This window comes from Aptenodytes patagonicus, chromosome 11 (genome assembly GCF_965638725.1).
Source record: "Aptenodytes patagonicus chromosome 11, bAptPat1.pri.cur, whole genome shotgun sequence".
Lineage (NCBI taxonomy): Eukaryota > Metazoa > Chordata > Aves > Sphenisciformes > Spheniscidae > Aptenodytes > Aptenodytes patagonicus.
In genome coordinates, this window is record NC_134959.1 from 1,086,406 (window position 1) to 1,101,077 (window position 14,672).

At 46.5% G+C, this 14,672-nt stretch overlaps 2 protein-coding genes across 4 annotated transcripts in view; one reads left to right on the forward strand and one right to left on the reverse strand.

Annotated features, from left to right (window-relative positions):
• Positions 1-4,006: 4,006 nt before the first annotated feature.
• PSMD7 (proteasome 26S subunit, non-ATPase 7) lies at positions 4,007-10,681 on the forward strand. Its single transcript, XM_076348871.1, has 7 exons — positions 4,007-4,120; positions 5,056-5,147; positions 6,457-6,549; positions 7,425-7,522; positions 7,827-7,907; positions 9,419-9,510; positions 10,197-10,681. The coding sequence occupies exons 1-7, from the start codon at positions 4,047-4,049 to the stop codon at positions 10,633-10,635; spliced, it is 969 nt and encodes a 322-aa protein (XP_076204986.1). The 5' UTR covers positions 4,007-4,046; the 3' UTR covers positions 10,636-10,681.
• WWP2 (WW domain containing E3 ubiquitin protein ligase 2) overlaps positions 9,898-14,672 on the reverse strand; it is a 47,303-nt gene continuing 42,528 nt past the window's right edge. For 2 of the 3 annotated variants that reach the window (XM_076348867.1, XM_076348869.1), the window contains exons 23-24: positions 14,162-14,234; positions 12,740-13,917 (exon numbers count right to left, since the gene is read on the reverse strand). In XM_076348867.1, coding sequence (XP_076204982.1) covers positions 13,818-13,917; positions 14,162-14,234 — 173 coding nt within the window. In that variant the 3' untranslated portion in view covers positions 12,740-13,817. Of the gene's footprint in view, positions 10,136-12,739; positions 13,918-14,161; positions 14,235-14,672 lie in introns of those variants that run through there. The other variant, XM_076348870.1, reaches the window with a different exon arrangement.

Here is a 14,672-nt window from a genome sequence, read left to right on the forward strand (position 1 = left end):
TAGAGAACCCTCTTTATCTGGGAGAGACTCCGTGACATGGGTAATCAAACCTTTCTTCCCAAGGAGAGGCTACTGATCCGCAAACAGCAGCTCCTTCTCAGACAAGATTGAAGAATATACATCAAGAGCTATACACAAAGCAGGCTGAAAGTCTGGAGGGGGTAGCCTACCGCACAGCCATCCAAGGCTCAGCTCATGGCCTTGATGAACTGAGGTTGTTACTGTGGCATGCTGGTATTTTCATTTAAAGCACTGTTACATTTCTAACGCTCATCATTGGAAAGAACACCTAGAAATACAAGCTGAATGTATTCAGTAAATGTATGCCTTCCCTAGTCTGTAGATGATCAGACTCTTCTGTGATTCTGCCAACAGAATTACCTCCATTTGTTTTTTCCCCTATTACAAATTTCCATCACTGCCCCCCACCCTCAATATTGACAGATTGAAAGGAGAAGGCAAGAGATAAGGCCACTAAGTGTCCCTCAGCTGTGTTGTTGTGGTTTTGTAGGGCAGCATTAGTTAAATTAGAAAACAGCTGGCAAGCAGAGACTCCATAAAGCCATGCTTGATGGCTGCCCAGAGAACACGTCACCAATCTAACAAGGATCTAGGCCCAAACATGATACTGGACATTTCACAGAAATAAAAAACAAGTTTCTAAAACATCTAATTATGTCACAGTTTAAAGACAAATACTAATTCCTGATGGAAGGTCCAACATTCCTGAAGTAGAAGCATGATCCCCAGGGCTGGAAAAGAGGTCAGAACATGACAAAAGAAACTACGCAGAATCTGTTCTTCCTGCTGCTTTGCAGCAGCTGACAGTGGCAGATCTTGGTTTAGAAAAGCCTACAAAGATGTCCTTCTGTGCCACCAATAAGTATAACCTTGCACTTGAGGAGAGTTTATAACACCTAACAAATCAAAAGGAAGAGAATAACAGCAAAAAGTGAATTCAGAATGAAGTTACAGGTGGCACCATTCAAGACAGCATTCACTTTCTGCAAACGAACTTTCTTTTAAAATGCAGTCATAACTGATACTACATTAATGGGATAGCTAGCTCAAACACAGCAGATGTCCCTCTCCACAGACAGCATGTTTCTTTGCCGCTGACTTCCCCCTTGAGGTTATCAAGGTCATTATTAAAGGAAGACTAGAGGTTGGTTTAACATTTATAGTTGTGAATTTGATTTTTAACTACTTTATGATGATTTATTCTTATTTTTCAATCCAGAAATTATTCTTAAACCTCTGAAAACAGTTATGTGTAAGTTTTGGGTTTTGTGGGGCTTTTTGGTTTTGGGGGTTTTTTAAACAAAAGTCCAACAATTAATGATGGAATCACTTGTTCCATTTAAAGAACAAAACACAGCTCCTTCCCTCCCCACTTCAGGTCAGTTGCCAGGTGCTCACATACTGCAGAACCTCTCTAAACTTCAAGTTTCAGCTCAGCAATCATGAGCCAAATCATATATAAGTATTGATGTTTGCCACTCTACAGTTAAATTACATCACACATCAATGCAATCAACTCATTAGCTGTTTTTTATTGAGCACCAACATTCATTACTTACTTTTCAATTCTTTGATTAAGCAACATATTGCCTGTATTCCCAGTCTACATCTATCAGCTGATTAGCTCAGTAATACTGATAATCTTCTCAAGTCAAGAGAGCTGGGAAGGGAAGTAACTGAAATCCCTATGAGCAGACTCAATTTACTCCTTTTGTGTATAACATCAATACACTGAACTACCAGCAATACAATCCAGCAAATGAAACTTCAAATGTGCTAAGTTAGAGAGTAATTTTAACAAAGAGTCACAGCAGGTCATTAAAATGCCCCTTAATTGTCTCTAGATCATACTCCGTTATCCTTCAACAACCTTCCTGGCATGCTGAGATTTTAAATCTCTTCTGACTGATGTAAGAACCAAGAACAGAATTGAAGTGCGATTGTCACATACGGAGTCTGAAAGTCAAAGGTCAAAACAGCTTACTGGTATGCTGGCTCACTGCTCCAAATTTTATATCTTTTCTGTCCCTCAGTTATTGCCTGACATGATTTAACAACTGTAATTCCTTATTTAACGATGTCAAAGGTTTTTAGGAAATTGACTGTATTTCACCAACGATATATTTCTTCTTGATTACAGAGTGGTTAAAATGATTTTAAACCAAGACAGCAAAATAAAGCAGTAATAAAATCAATAAAAGGTGCTTAAAACATTCCTTCTATTAGGTAATGGCATTTAAAATATCCGTAGCTTGTAATGGCACTTAGGATATGCCCAAAAATCAATGAGCTAAATTACTTATTGAACTAGTTAATTTGAACATTGAGTTTTATATGTATATTGATAAAACAAGCTACAAGAATACCAGTTATAGTTGAATTTCACGGTCAGATGTCTCCCTCTGCTGGAAAAAAACTCTAAAAACGCCACCAGAATTTTTTTTTTAAAGCAGCAACACTAAACGATGTAACGTCTAAAAAACTCCACAAGAGGTCTCTGATTCTCGTAGAGTTTGTAAATGAATGCTCCTTTTGCTGAAATCTGCTGTGTTAAAAGATGCTAAACAGCAACACAAAACTTTATATTTCACCCAGAACACTGCCATTTGGTCAGACCTGAGAAATATGCAAAAAACACAACATGTGGGAAAAGTGTAAAAAATAAGGGATACCATAATGCTTTAAAAACAGTGAGACTATCCTTAAGAATTTTGCTAATATTTTTCATGTTAATAATTCCTCCATGGTAGATTCAGGAATAACACCCTCAGGTTCTCTTTTCTTGCTTCGAAGTAAAGTACAAAAGACAAGCTCTATGTCTACCAGTTCCTACTCTTGAGATGCAAAAACCCTCCTACAAAGACTAGCCTAAGCGCTCCACTTAGTTCAGAGTCTCTTTCTCTTTTACATGGAGGAAAGCTGTACTTCAGAGAGGAAAAACATTTACAAGAAGAGAGGCTGAAGTCTGTTGGGTTCCTCTACAAAACAAAACAAACTAGCCTAACATAATCCCCTCAGAAGAAAGCAAACACCAACAGTAATGAATATTTCTGCTTATTTACATAGACTTTTATCACCATAGTACTGGGAACCCTGAAGTTACCCAAAGCTCTGGAATGAGAGGCAGGGCAATGGAGTTTTTCCAACCCAGGCTGCAACAACTCCCGAAGTTGCAGAGGCAGACATAGAAGTTAAGGCAGAGCGCACAGCTAAGAGGGTCAGGATACCACCCTGTATATGCTATTAGCACTTTCACTCTCTATCAAGATGAGAAGACAGCACCCCTGCATTTTAAACCTGCAGTCTAGTGGTAGTAATAAGATTACGACATCATTCTGAGGCCGCTCTCTCATTTTTTGAAAGGTCACGGTGATTAGGAGACGTTCCTGACAACTGGAAAAAGGCAAATGCCACACTCGTCTTCTATAAGAGCAGCAGAGGGACCGGGGAACACCGGCCAGCCCCTGAAACCGCTGTCCCTGGAAGGATTATGGGGCAAACGCTCTTGCAGGCCATTTAGTCAGCAGGTGGACGAGGGACCCGCTGGCTGAGGCCGGACGCGGCTCGGCGGGCTGCCCGCCTCCCTCCGACACTGTCTCCTCAGATCCCCGCTGACAGGAACGAGCCCCGCAGCCGCCCCCCCTCAGGCGGGGCGCGCCGAGGCGCAGCTGCGGGGAAAGGAGACCAGCACCCCGGAAACCCCCCGGGCGAGGGCCGCTCGCCGGCTGCCCGCCTCCCTGCTCCGCCGGCCCGCCCCTCACCTCCGGGCGGAGCGACCCGACTTCCCCAAGATGGTGCCGCGCCGCCGACAGCGGAGATGCACCTTCCCAAGATGGCGGCGACGCGTCCGTCTCCCGCGACCTCTCCAAGATGGTGTCCTGCCGACGACGACCTCTTAAAGATGGCGGTGGTGGCCCCGCCCCGAAGCGGGGCAGGCTGGGAGCGGGGCCGCGCGGTGGGGAGCGGGCCTGGTGCGGGCGGGCGGTTGGGCCGGGCTGGTGGCGGAGCGGGGCCGGGCGGGCGCCATGCCGGAGCTGGCGGTGGACCGGGTGGTGGTGCACCCGTTGGTGCTGCTCAGCGTCGTCGATCACTTCAACAGGTGGGGCCGGACGGGCGCGGCGCCGCGGCGCTGAGTCACGGTCACGGGCCGGGCCGGGCCGGGCCGTGAGGGACCCGGGGCCCTGAGGGGAGCGGGGCCCTGAGGGGAGCGGCGCGCCGGGCCCCGGGGCGGGCAGATCGGGGTGGAAGGGACCCCGCGCCGTGAGGGGAGGGGCGCGCCCGGGCCCGGGCCGGTCGCTCGGTGCCGGGGGCGGCGATCCCCGTGTGGCGGCGGGAGCGCGGCCTGCGGGAGCCGCCGGAGCCCCCGGGCCGCCGCCGCCGCTGTTGTTTTCCTCTTCAGGAGGAGAAAAGTCCGAGGGTGGGGAGCGCTCGGGTGCCGTGAGGGGGCTGTCAGCGCCCGTCCTCGGGCCCGCCGGGGGCTCGGAAACAACGGCCTGATCGTTAAAACACGAGTGGGGGAGAAGCGGGGTTTGTTCCTAAAGCTGCAGCTGGCTGAGCGGGGGATAAATCATATCCCTCTAAACGCCTAGTGTAATTTGTGCCTAATTTAACTTAATTGCGCCAATTGACAAGCAGTTTTAATGTTAAAAAAAAAAAAATCTCGCAAGGCAAACAAGCCTGCTATTGTGAAAGCAAATCGTGGATGACACCGAGCAGTTTAAGAGCTTACTCACTTTTTTATAGCCCATTGTCCTGCGGAGAGGCTGCAGCGGTGCTTATTTTGGGTCGTGTTCCCCCTCGTTAGCTGCATCAGACCACGTAGTCCTCTTTCTGCATCGCTGGGTTACAAGGTCTGGTTCTGAGGGCACCGAAACACCTTTTTTAGATGTAAATAAACAATCATAACGCCTTTTCTTCTGTTCCGACACACAAACTGTTTAACTTGCAGAAATTAGATGAAACAACTTGTCTGCTGTTACCTTCTTTCCTGAATCAGGCTTTTTGTCGTAGGAACTGACAGTCTTTTCCATTTAGAATAGGAAAAGTTGGAAATCAGAAACGAGTCGTTGGTGTGCTGCTTGGCTCGTGGCAGAAAAAGATACTAGATGTGTCCAACAGTTTTGCAGGTGAGTTTGGGTGTCCTACCCTTGTTCAAACCTACTGAATTATTTAATAGATGAATTGCGTTTGTTTTTTTTTTTTAAGCCACCCTCCCAGACCACAGATTCTTCTCTCCATGTACAAATCAGCATATATCAAACAAAAAGTGTTAACTGCTGTCAAAAATACACCTATTCTAGCCAGCTTTGTGCTGCATCTTCCCTGTAATACTGTGCAATGTGGAATGTTTCGGGAGCGGACGTAAACCTCTTTTAAAATGCTGGTGAATATTTTGCTGCATTGGACTCGCTGACCTCTGCTGAGTGATCAGTGTCTCAACATGTCATACAGAAATCACAGCTCCCGGTGCCGGTGTAGCTGTTACCTACCTGTGTAAAGATTTAGTGTGTATCTTGGCTTTACTTCTTTTCCTCAGATTTTGTCCAATTCAGTACTAGTTCTTTCCTTAAGTATTTTGTTAATAGCGTTGAAAGAGTTTCCTCTTAAATACTGATATGTGATAGTAAAAGTACTTCTTGAATGCATGGCTTTTGCTGACCCATTTGTGTTAGATCATTTCCTTCCCAGTGGGGCTACTCTGTGACAAAGCAAAATTATCTCAGCCTGTATATGGAGCTTCAGTTTATATGGAGTTCTTCTCCCAAGTGTGGACTATTTTTTTTTCCAATTTTTGGAGGAACTTTTTTCCATTTGAGTTGAAAAGAGGTGGTTTTTTGTCATTTTGACAGCCTTTCAACTATGAAGCTTTTCCTATACCTATAAATTAAAAGACTGAGACCAGTCTTTGTTCTCAGAACTGAGCTTGTGTTCCTGTGTACATGCTAACTGATAACATTACTAGTCATTTACTCAAGGGTAAACAGTCCTTACTTGAAGTGCCTCATTTTGTTCTAGTAGTCTATAAAAGTGCTGATGACATGTTCTACACTGAAAACTGATATTTCTCTAAGTAGACTGCTGTTGGTCAACAAGCTATAAAGTCTGCTGGGATACTCAGTTTATGCACACTGTCAAGTCGCTTTTGTGTGTGGGAGGATTTCTCTCTGATGCTTGATGTTCTCCACTGAGGATCACACTCAGAATGTTTTGCATTTCATTCCTCAGTTCTAAACTGTTAGTAATTATGAGACAGCCTCTACCTGAGAGAATTGACCAGCACTGCAGGTTGGCTTGTGCAGCATAGTGTTGCAGAATGGTTGAAACTGATTAAACTCTCCTTTAGCAGCCAAAGATATCCTAAAACACAGTGTTTCTATAAACATTTTCAGTCTGGAAGTTGGATTCTTAAATATTGGGATTTTCTTTTATTCCCAGTACCTTTTGATGAGGATGACAAGGACGATACTGTGTGGTTTCTAGACCATGACTATCTGGAGAACATGTATGGAATGTTTAAGAAGGTCAACGGTAAGTTGAGGTCTTCTTGCAGCCAGGGTTACTCTCCTAGAAACTTCCAAGACTCTGTATGGGAAAGTGAATTCATAGTAAGATAGAAAATTAATTGCTTACTTAAGAAGCCACTCTATGCTAATTTCTTGTGTGGCTTTACTTTCACTGATGATTTCCATGGGTTAATTTGTGCAAGTAGTTTGTGTTCTTAACACATTAATTTATCCCTTGTTAATTTTCCCAAGTCTCCCAACAGCTTTGTATCTTCAGAATAATTCAGATTTCAAAAATGCCATTATTTCTGAAGAATTTCAAAGCTTTCCCCTCTATAACCTGTTTTATACAGATGTGCCCTGAAATTACTTTTTTATGAATGTGAACGTTACAAACTTTTAAGTAATTATTCTAATTGCTCTTTGCCACTGTTTTAAAAAGTGTCTTCTCTCCTCAGTTTGAGAGTTTAGAGCTGAATGTTCAGTTGTAACTTAAATTCCTATGAATTTTCTTAGCGCTGGGAACAATTGTCATTCTCATGATACAGTTTGTGTTTCTAGAATTTTTGCATTCTTGGATGCCAGAGTTTCAAGCTGTCAGATCCTGGTATCTGCAAAATTAATAAATGATACAAAATAGTCCAGTTTAGTTAAGAAACTAGGAGTAAAGTTATATATGTGATTAGTAAGCTACGGTAGGTAGGTATGATTAGTAAGCTGTCTTTGTCACTAGCCATGTCACTGTCTTGCCTACCGTGATTCATTTCCCTCTACTTTACGCTCATCTTCTACACGCATCAGATTTTCGCCCTTGATTTGCTAATTCAGTCCCTGCCTAAATCTTTCTGCCATTGTCTTACCACGTGATTCTGATTTAGAATCCTTTCTGGTTTTGCTCAGCTAGAGAAAGAATAGTTGGTTGGTACCACACAGGCCCTAAACTGCACAAGAACGACATCGCCATCAATGAACTGATGAAAAGATACTGTCCTAACTCTGTAAGTGCGGCACTTTTTTTTTTTCTTTTTTTCCCCCCTCTCTCTCTTCCTGAATGGAGGATCTGGGAACTCTTGGCCCCATCTTTGTTGCTGGTGATACAGCATGTTGAAGGCCTGGTAGCTATAAAATGATGGAGGAACTCGGATCGAGTCTTTTGAAACAGCTGTAGATGTCTTTTTCTCAATGCCTGAAGTTACCACCTCTGAGCAGCTAGCGTACTGTTGCTGTGGAGTGAGGAGCTGACTTAGGTATTTTTTTCTTGAACAAAACCTGGTTTTCTGAAATGTTTGCTTTTTCCATAAGGTATTGGTGATTATTGATGTGAAGCCAAAGGACTTGGGGCTGCCCACAGAAGCTTATATTTCAGTTGAAGAAGTTCACGATGTGAGTATTTAACATCTCTCTCTGCCTTTTCCTAGGAAAAGGGTTTCCATTAAAAGATGGCTGTTAGGATTGCCTTGTTTTCTGAAGGATGCACATCCCATGGCACATAGTTGCCTTTTACATGTGGGATGTTGCACTCATTAGTGAGGGCCTGTGACTGGCAGCCAAAATCTGCTGAAACCAGAGGTTAAAACCCAGTCTAATATAAGTATTTGTAACTAAAGCTTTCATCCACCAATGCTCTTTCTTGGAAGAAAAGCTGTGCATTACTGTTTGACGTAAGGAATTCCACAGCTCCAGCTGTCCGTATGATGTAGATGCTGCTTACCTGTTTCTGTCATGTCCGTGGCCGTGAAGAAAGTCACAGATTAGAGCACTTTTAAGATGTCACTTTTACATGTCAGCCTGTTTGCAGAGGTGTTCTGAGTAATTGCGTGCTTGTTCATTTGTGCACCTGCCAGTGCTGACTAGGTAGGTCAGGCATGAGCAACACTTACTAATCACTTGCAGCGCCGTGCAGACAAACAACATACGGTAGTAAGTCAGCTTTAGCTTTTCATTTGCAATTGTTTGATTTAAATTACATTCTGGATGTATATAAAAAAGTTTGATCCTTTTGCCTTTCTGAGACCCTCACTATGGAGAAAAAGCTGCTCCCAGTACGGTGGCTCTTGTATCTGCAGGATTTGTTCTTAGTTTTGTGAATTCACAATAGTCCCAGTGGTGCTTTCTGTTTGCAGCTGTATACTGGTCTAGGTAATGGTTTTGAAAACACATGGGTGAAACTCATTCTCAGAAATTCAGCCTGTGAACCTTTAAAACATCTTCCTTAATATCCAGTGCATAAATTATAATTTTAATGAGATTGCTCCATATTAGTATTTTTCTTCTGGAACTGTGTATGTGCTTCTGACTGGCTGGGAGCAAGTATCAGGATGACAAAAGGTATCCCAAAACCTAATAAGGTTGTATCAGGAAAGAAGGAAAGAAAGAATTGTGATATTTAGTGAGACTTTCCATTCTACCCACCAGTACATAGACCAGCAAAATACACTAATTGAAAATTACACAGAGCGCAAGAAAGAAGAAATTGCTAGGAACTCTGGGCTTGTGACAGTTGGTAACACTAAATCAAGAAAAAGCCAACGAGAGTCTTTCCTCTCTTGTGGACTGTGTATAACTACTTTACTAGTTTCATTAATACAGTTTCTCATACTCTATCTAAAATTCCATGTTTTTAAAAGGCATTGTGATTCACTTACTTACAAACTTCTCCCCTTAGCTGTGTGCTTCAGTCCCCTGATACTGTTTTGCCATAATTTGCCCCATTGCCTCTTCCTGATCCTGTCATGCAAACAGGCGTCAGTTAATCTTACGCTGTGACATTGTGCGAGTTGCCCCACTGTTCGCGTGTGAGACACCCGCACTGGCTAGTCGGCACGCACCTTTGTGCCTGCAGTCAGCTCTCTGCTCAGTCTGACCATGTCTCCTGTATCCTTGCCGCCTCGAAGGATGGCACTCCGACCTCCAAGACGTTTGAGCATGTGACTAGTGAGATCGGAGCAGAGGAGGCAGAGGAAGTTGGTGTTGAACACTTGCTACGGTAAGCATCTTTAGAATGAAAGCGTTCTTACGAGACCTGCATAGCAGTGAACGCGATCCATCTGGCATCTCCCAGTGCCAGCTTCCTGGGGGAAATGCGGATCTTGTTAAACAGGCTACTTAAATTCTAAGAGCGTATTCATTTAGCAGTCTTGCTTGGCATATTCACTCATTGCTAGTGAAAAGTGTGACTGCCCACTGGTGAGATGATGAAAACTACATATTCATTCTATCAAAGCTGCAGAATGTTGCATCGTTTGGAACTGTCTCCAGCCGCTGCGCACCTCACAGAGCAGGACTGAACGGGAGTGTTGCTGATGGGTCTGTAGCTCTCCAGTCAAAAAAAGAGAGCAGTCGCCCTATAGAAACCACATCGCCTTTTCACCAGTCAGAAATCCTGTTGTTTATTTCTCTCTATCCCTCTAACTGGTGTTACAAATATCATTCCAAAGAGAACATACGCACACCACAGGATACAACAATGATCTATTTTAGATATGCTTTGTAACGTACATCAGTTTGTTCTCATTCTTTGACTTGAAGCATTCATTTCAATTGTACTTCAGCGGTGCTTCAAACTGCTTTTCTTTTTAAGCTGGAAAGATGTCTTAAGTGACTATGCCCACCTGTTAATGAGAATGCAAAGTAACGTTCCAATGCTGATTCTTTCTGTTGTGGGTGTTTCAGAGATATCAAGGATACAACGGTGGGCACTCTGTCCCAGCGGATCACAAATCAGGTCCATGGCTTGAAGGGACTGAACTCCAAGCTTCTGGACATCAGGAGCTACCTAGAGAAAGTAGCCATGGGCAAACTCCCCATCAATCACCAGATCATCTACCACCTTCAGGATGTCTTCAACCTGCTACCAGACGTCAACCTGCAAGAGTTTGTCAAGGCCTTTTATCTGAAGACCAATGACCAGATGGTGGTAGTTTATCTGGCTTCTCTTATCCGTTCCGTGGTTGCCCTGCACAACCTCATTAACAACAAGATTGCCAACAGGGATGCAGAGAAGAAAGAAGGACAGGAAAAAGAAGAAAGTAAAAAGGAGAGAAAAGATGAGAAGGAGAAAGACAAGGAGAAGAGCGATGTCAAGAAAGAGGAGAAAAAGGAGAAAAAGTAAAATGTGTAGGTTTTTTATTTGTAAATTAAAAATCTTGTAAACTAAATCACTTTGCTGGGTTCTTTTCTCTTGTTGAAATGGCCAGTGCTCTGCTTTCTTCTGCTTTGGTATCTGCTTTTTGTGTTCATCGCAACGTGGCTGGATAGATCTACTCAAACTGGCAGCTGTTTCAACAAGCAGACAGCTACTGTAGGGCAGGCCTGGCCGTTTGGGTCGCAGCACTGGGCAGGGAAGGGGTAAAAGCCAGGGGGAAAACTTTTTATTTAATTTTTTTTTTAGTGCAGCACTCTTCCTTCCCCCAGGGCTCCTTCAAGGACTTCTAGGCTAACAACTGAGGATTTCTACCACGTACTGTGTTGGACTTCAGGCTATGTACTTGTCTTACCAGTCACTGTGAGTTTTCACTATGTGAGACCTGATTTATTAGCATCAATTCATTTTTGAGCTGAGGAGGAGGTGCTGCGTTCTGGAAGCACCATGGAGTAAATAGCAAAGAGGCTGTTGCTACTGCTGGCTGTTTTCTTCCAGCTGTACCTTGCACTGCGCTACTATAATTTTTTTGTGTTTTCTCTCTATCCTTTCTAGCTGGCCAGTGACAAGATCAGGGTTGGCTGTTTTGTTACCTGACACTTAAAAAAACAAAACCAAAGTAGATACAAACTATAGCCCTGGCTCATGTGATGCTCTGCAGGGGTGGAAACACAGCGGGGTGAGAAGATGGAATCCTGTGCTGGTGAAGAGGGAAGGCTGTGCATGGTGCTACTATGGTGTGAAGAACATCTTCCCTTCCTCCCATAAGACATGAGGTCATTACTGTATAAGGCTTGCAGTGTGCATACATATTTGCATTTTTCAGGACTAATTCATTACAGTGAGCCAATTTCATGCAACACAGACATCTGTATATTCAATCTGGTTCCTATTTGCACAGGCCCTCGGCACCCTGTGGTCTGTTGGTTTGGCGCAGGTGGCACGTCGCTGCTCTTGGAGCTTCCACAGCTCTGTGCCAGTGAAGGAACCAGCTTCGCTGCCTGCCTGGGGAGGTACCTGGGCTGTCAGTGCTGCACAGAGCACCCTGCCAGCCCGCGTGCACTCGCTCCTCAAGCTTCATGGTTAAAACATTGGTGGTGGCACTGAAAGAGGCTGGCCTCTCAGCAGAGCACCGTGCTGGCATGATGCCGGGGAGCCTCCCTTGCGCGGCATCTCTGGGGCAGCCACGCCTTTAACCTGCCATCCTGTACCACGTCACCATCCCACACCAGGACGACGGGGAGCGCAGGTCGCTGTTCTCTGCCCTCCTGGGCCAAAGGGGCAGGATGGACACGTGCTGCAGCACTGCAGTAGCCTCTGAAGCTGAATCAAACAGCAGCTCCTAGGAGATGGGGCAGAGGGGGACGTGCCTCTCCCAGGCACAAGATGCCACCAGTTCCCCTGCCACCTCCCAGGCCAGGGCGTGAGCAGCACCCGGTGGACACGAGCACTGGGTCAGCGTGCCAGTGCCAGGAGAGGCGTACAAAGCGCCAGCAGCCTGCCCACAGTGATTGAAGCATCTCTGCTGGGAGTGGGTTGGCACCGGCTGTGCCATGCTTGGCACAAGCACAGACTATTTAAAACAAACAAAAAAAAACCCCAAACCCACACAAAGAACCAACCAGCCAAGGCAGCTGCTGAAAAGCAAAGTCATGGCAAAATTACTGGATGCAGGCTGTCCGCTGGTGATATGAATAGTGGGTTTGTTGAGTTCTATCTGGGGTGGATATTTTACTAAACATCGCCAGCCTATGGCCATTGGCCTCATTCACCTGATTTTGTTCCACCAATGCCGCTCTGGGTTTCACACAGTGGCACAGGGAGGCAGTTCCCTGTCCTGGAGACATTTTTAGCTGGGCGTGATTATAGGTTGGGTGAAGGCAGGCAGGAGCGCTGTGTCCAGCCTGACCCTCCTGCGCAGTGTGTGCATGGAAAAAATACACATTATTTATGACCCCGCTGACAAGTTCTGGGCACCTGTCACGGCCCCTCAGCCGAGTCCCTGCACAGACCCCCCCCAGAGGCTGCACCGGGCTGTCCCCCCCGTGCGACACACCAACCAGGGACACAGACCTCGGCAGCTGCTTATTTATTGCACAAGAAGTCGGCGTCGCTGAGGCAGGATGGTGCAGTACAAAACTATCCAGTTACCAGTCAAAAGCTATTGCAGTGTCTTGTATCCATAGACTTCCTTTATGTACAGCTATGTACACCAACGCTCGCACGGGTCTGTCTCCCCGGTGCACGCTGCAGGGGGGCAGCAGCAGAGGTGGCATCCAGGCAAGGGGCAGAGGCCTGATCCTGCCCCTCACCCGCAGCTCTGGGAGCTCCTGCCACCAGCCCGGCCAGCGACAGAGGAAACAGGGAGTTTGGGCCAAACCCACGACCCAAGCAAAGGCCAGATGTGCCCCGAACATGACCGGAGCCCCTGAGGCTGCTGCAGAGCACCAGCTCCGAGCAACACACCACTTAAATATTAAATACAACAGCACAGGGGCCACACGCTTGCAAATCAAAACACGCAATGGAGATGGTCGGCCTGGGTCTGGGCAGCCGCAGGTCTGGTGCGGGAAGGGGCCACCTTGGCCCTCGTGCAGTGCATCAGCCCCAGCAGCATCGACTGAGGGTTCCCTGTTACCTTTGCTGGGTGTAGGATAGGGCCCAAAAGTGACCTGAGAGTTGGTTCAAGAGCCATTTCCCCTCCTCACCTGCATGTATTAAAACGCCATGAGAAGGCAGAAAACACTAGGGGGAAAAATAGCCTGTGCTGAAACCAGATCTCATTTAACTCTGTCTGCAAGAGGGGACCGGGGAGCTTAGGTGCACCACACACCACCTGTCAAGGCCCAGGGCTTTGCCCCATCCCCTCTGCACCAGCCCGCGCCCCTCATGAGCTGAGCGGAGCTAGGCTTTTGTGTCCACCTCCCCATCACGCCTCGAATTTGTTTGGAGAGGGAAACATGGACCCGTTTCCCCCAGGGCTACGTTAGTGCAGATCTCGCACAGGAACAAGAGCAACAGCGTCCGCAGCTGCCTGCGCACCATCCCGCAGAGAGGGCTCGGTGCTGGGCTCCATGGGCACCGGCAGGCAGGACCTCGCGGCCGGCAGCACTCCAGGGCCCTCCCCGCCCCAGGAAAGCACCAAAGCTCCATCACTCCTGTCCAAATCCTTCCGTCTCCTCAATCGCATAAAGCAGCTTCTCCTTCAGCTGTTCATAGCTCTTGTAGGGAGGGAGATCCAGACGGTTAAAGCTGGAGAGACAGCAGAGGCTGTGAATAGCGCTGCAATCCCAGTTCTCCTCCCCACTGCAGGGTCCCCTCCAGCCTCAGCCGTGCACAGCAGCTACGGTAAGATGCATGGCCAGGAACAGCAGCTACGTCCTGTGGGAACTCGGGCAGAGGGGACTGAAGACGCTCGGGGCCCCATGCAGCCCCGCAGAGACTGCCAGCGGTTGTCCCCGTGTGCTCCTAACGGGGCCAAGGAGAAATGACTTACCATGTATGGCTCCGAGGCAGCCACGTCTCTTTGCCAACTTTATCGATGCAGAATTTCTGGGGCCCGTTGCTGCCTGTTAATTATGAACACAGCAAATCTCATTACATGACCAGGAGCTGAAAAAGAAAACCCTCTGACACGCTGTTAGCCAGCAGATCACACTGTCACACACCCTTATGATCCTAGAGACACATCGGGGCATAAATCCGTAGCAGCACGCACTGCCTGTTCTGACACCTTTGCAGAGAGGATGTACAAAAAACAAGAAAGGAGAAAACTGAAAAGCATATTCACAGCATAGAGAGATAACGGCGTGGCTTCTAAGCAGGATGGTTAAATAGCAAGTGCTAAAACATATTTATCCGTAGACCCGCAGGACTGAGCGGGTCCATCCAAGAGTTTTAAAGGACCTGGCTCAGGAAGTCTGAGTCACTGAGGTCGCTTTTTAACAGATTGTGAATGCTGGAGAGGTTCCAGGGGGCTGGAAAAAAGCTAATATGCCAGCAAGAAT

Coding starts and splice junctions, on each gene's coding strand:
- PSMD7 (XM_076348871.1), top strand. CDS start 4,047: ATGCCGGAGCTGGCGGTGGACCGGGTGGTGGTGCACCCGTTGGTGCTG. Junction 6,550..7,424: donor AATGTTTAAGAAGGTCAACG/GTAAGTTGAGGT, acceptor GGTTTTGCTCAG/CTAGAGAAAGAATAGTTGGT. Junction 7,523..7,826: donor AAAGATACTGTCCTAACTCT/GTAAGTGCGGCA, acceptor TTTTTCCATAAG/GTATTGGTGATTATTGATGT.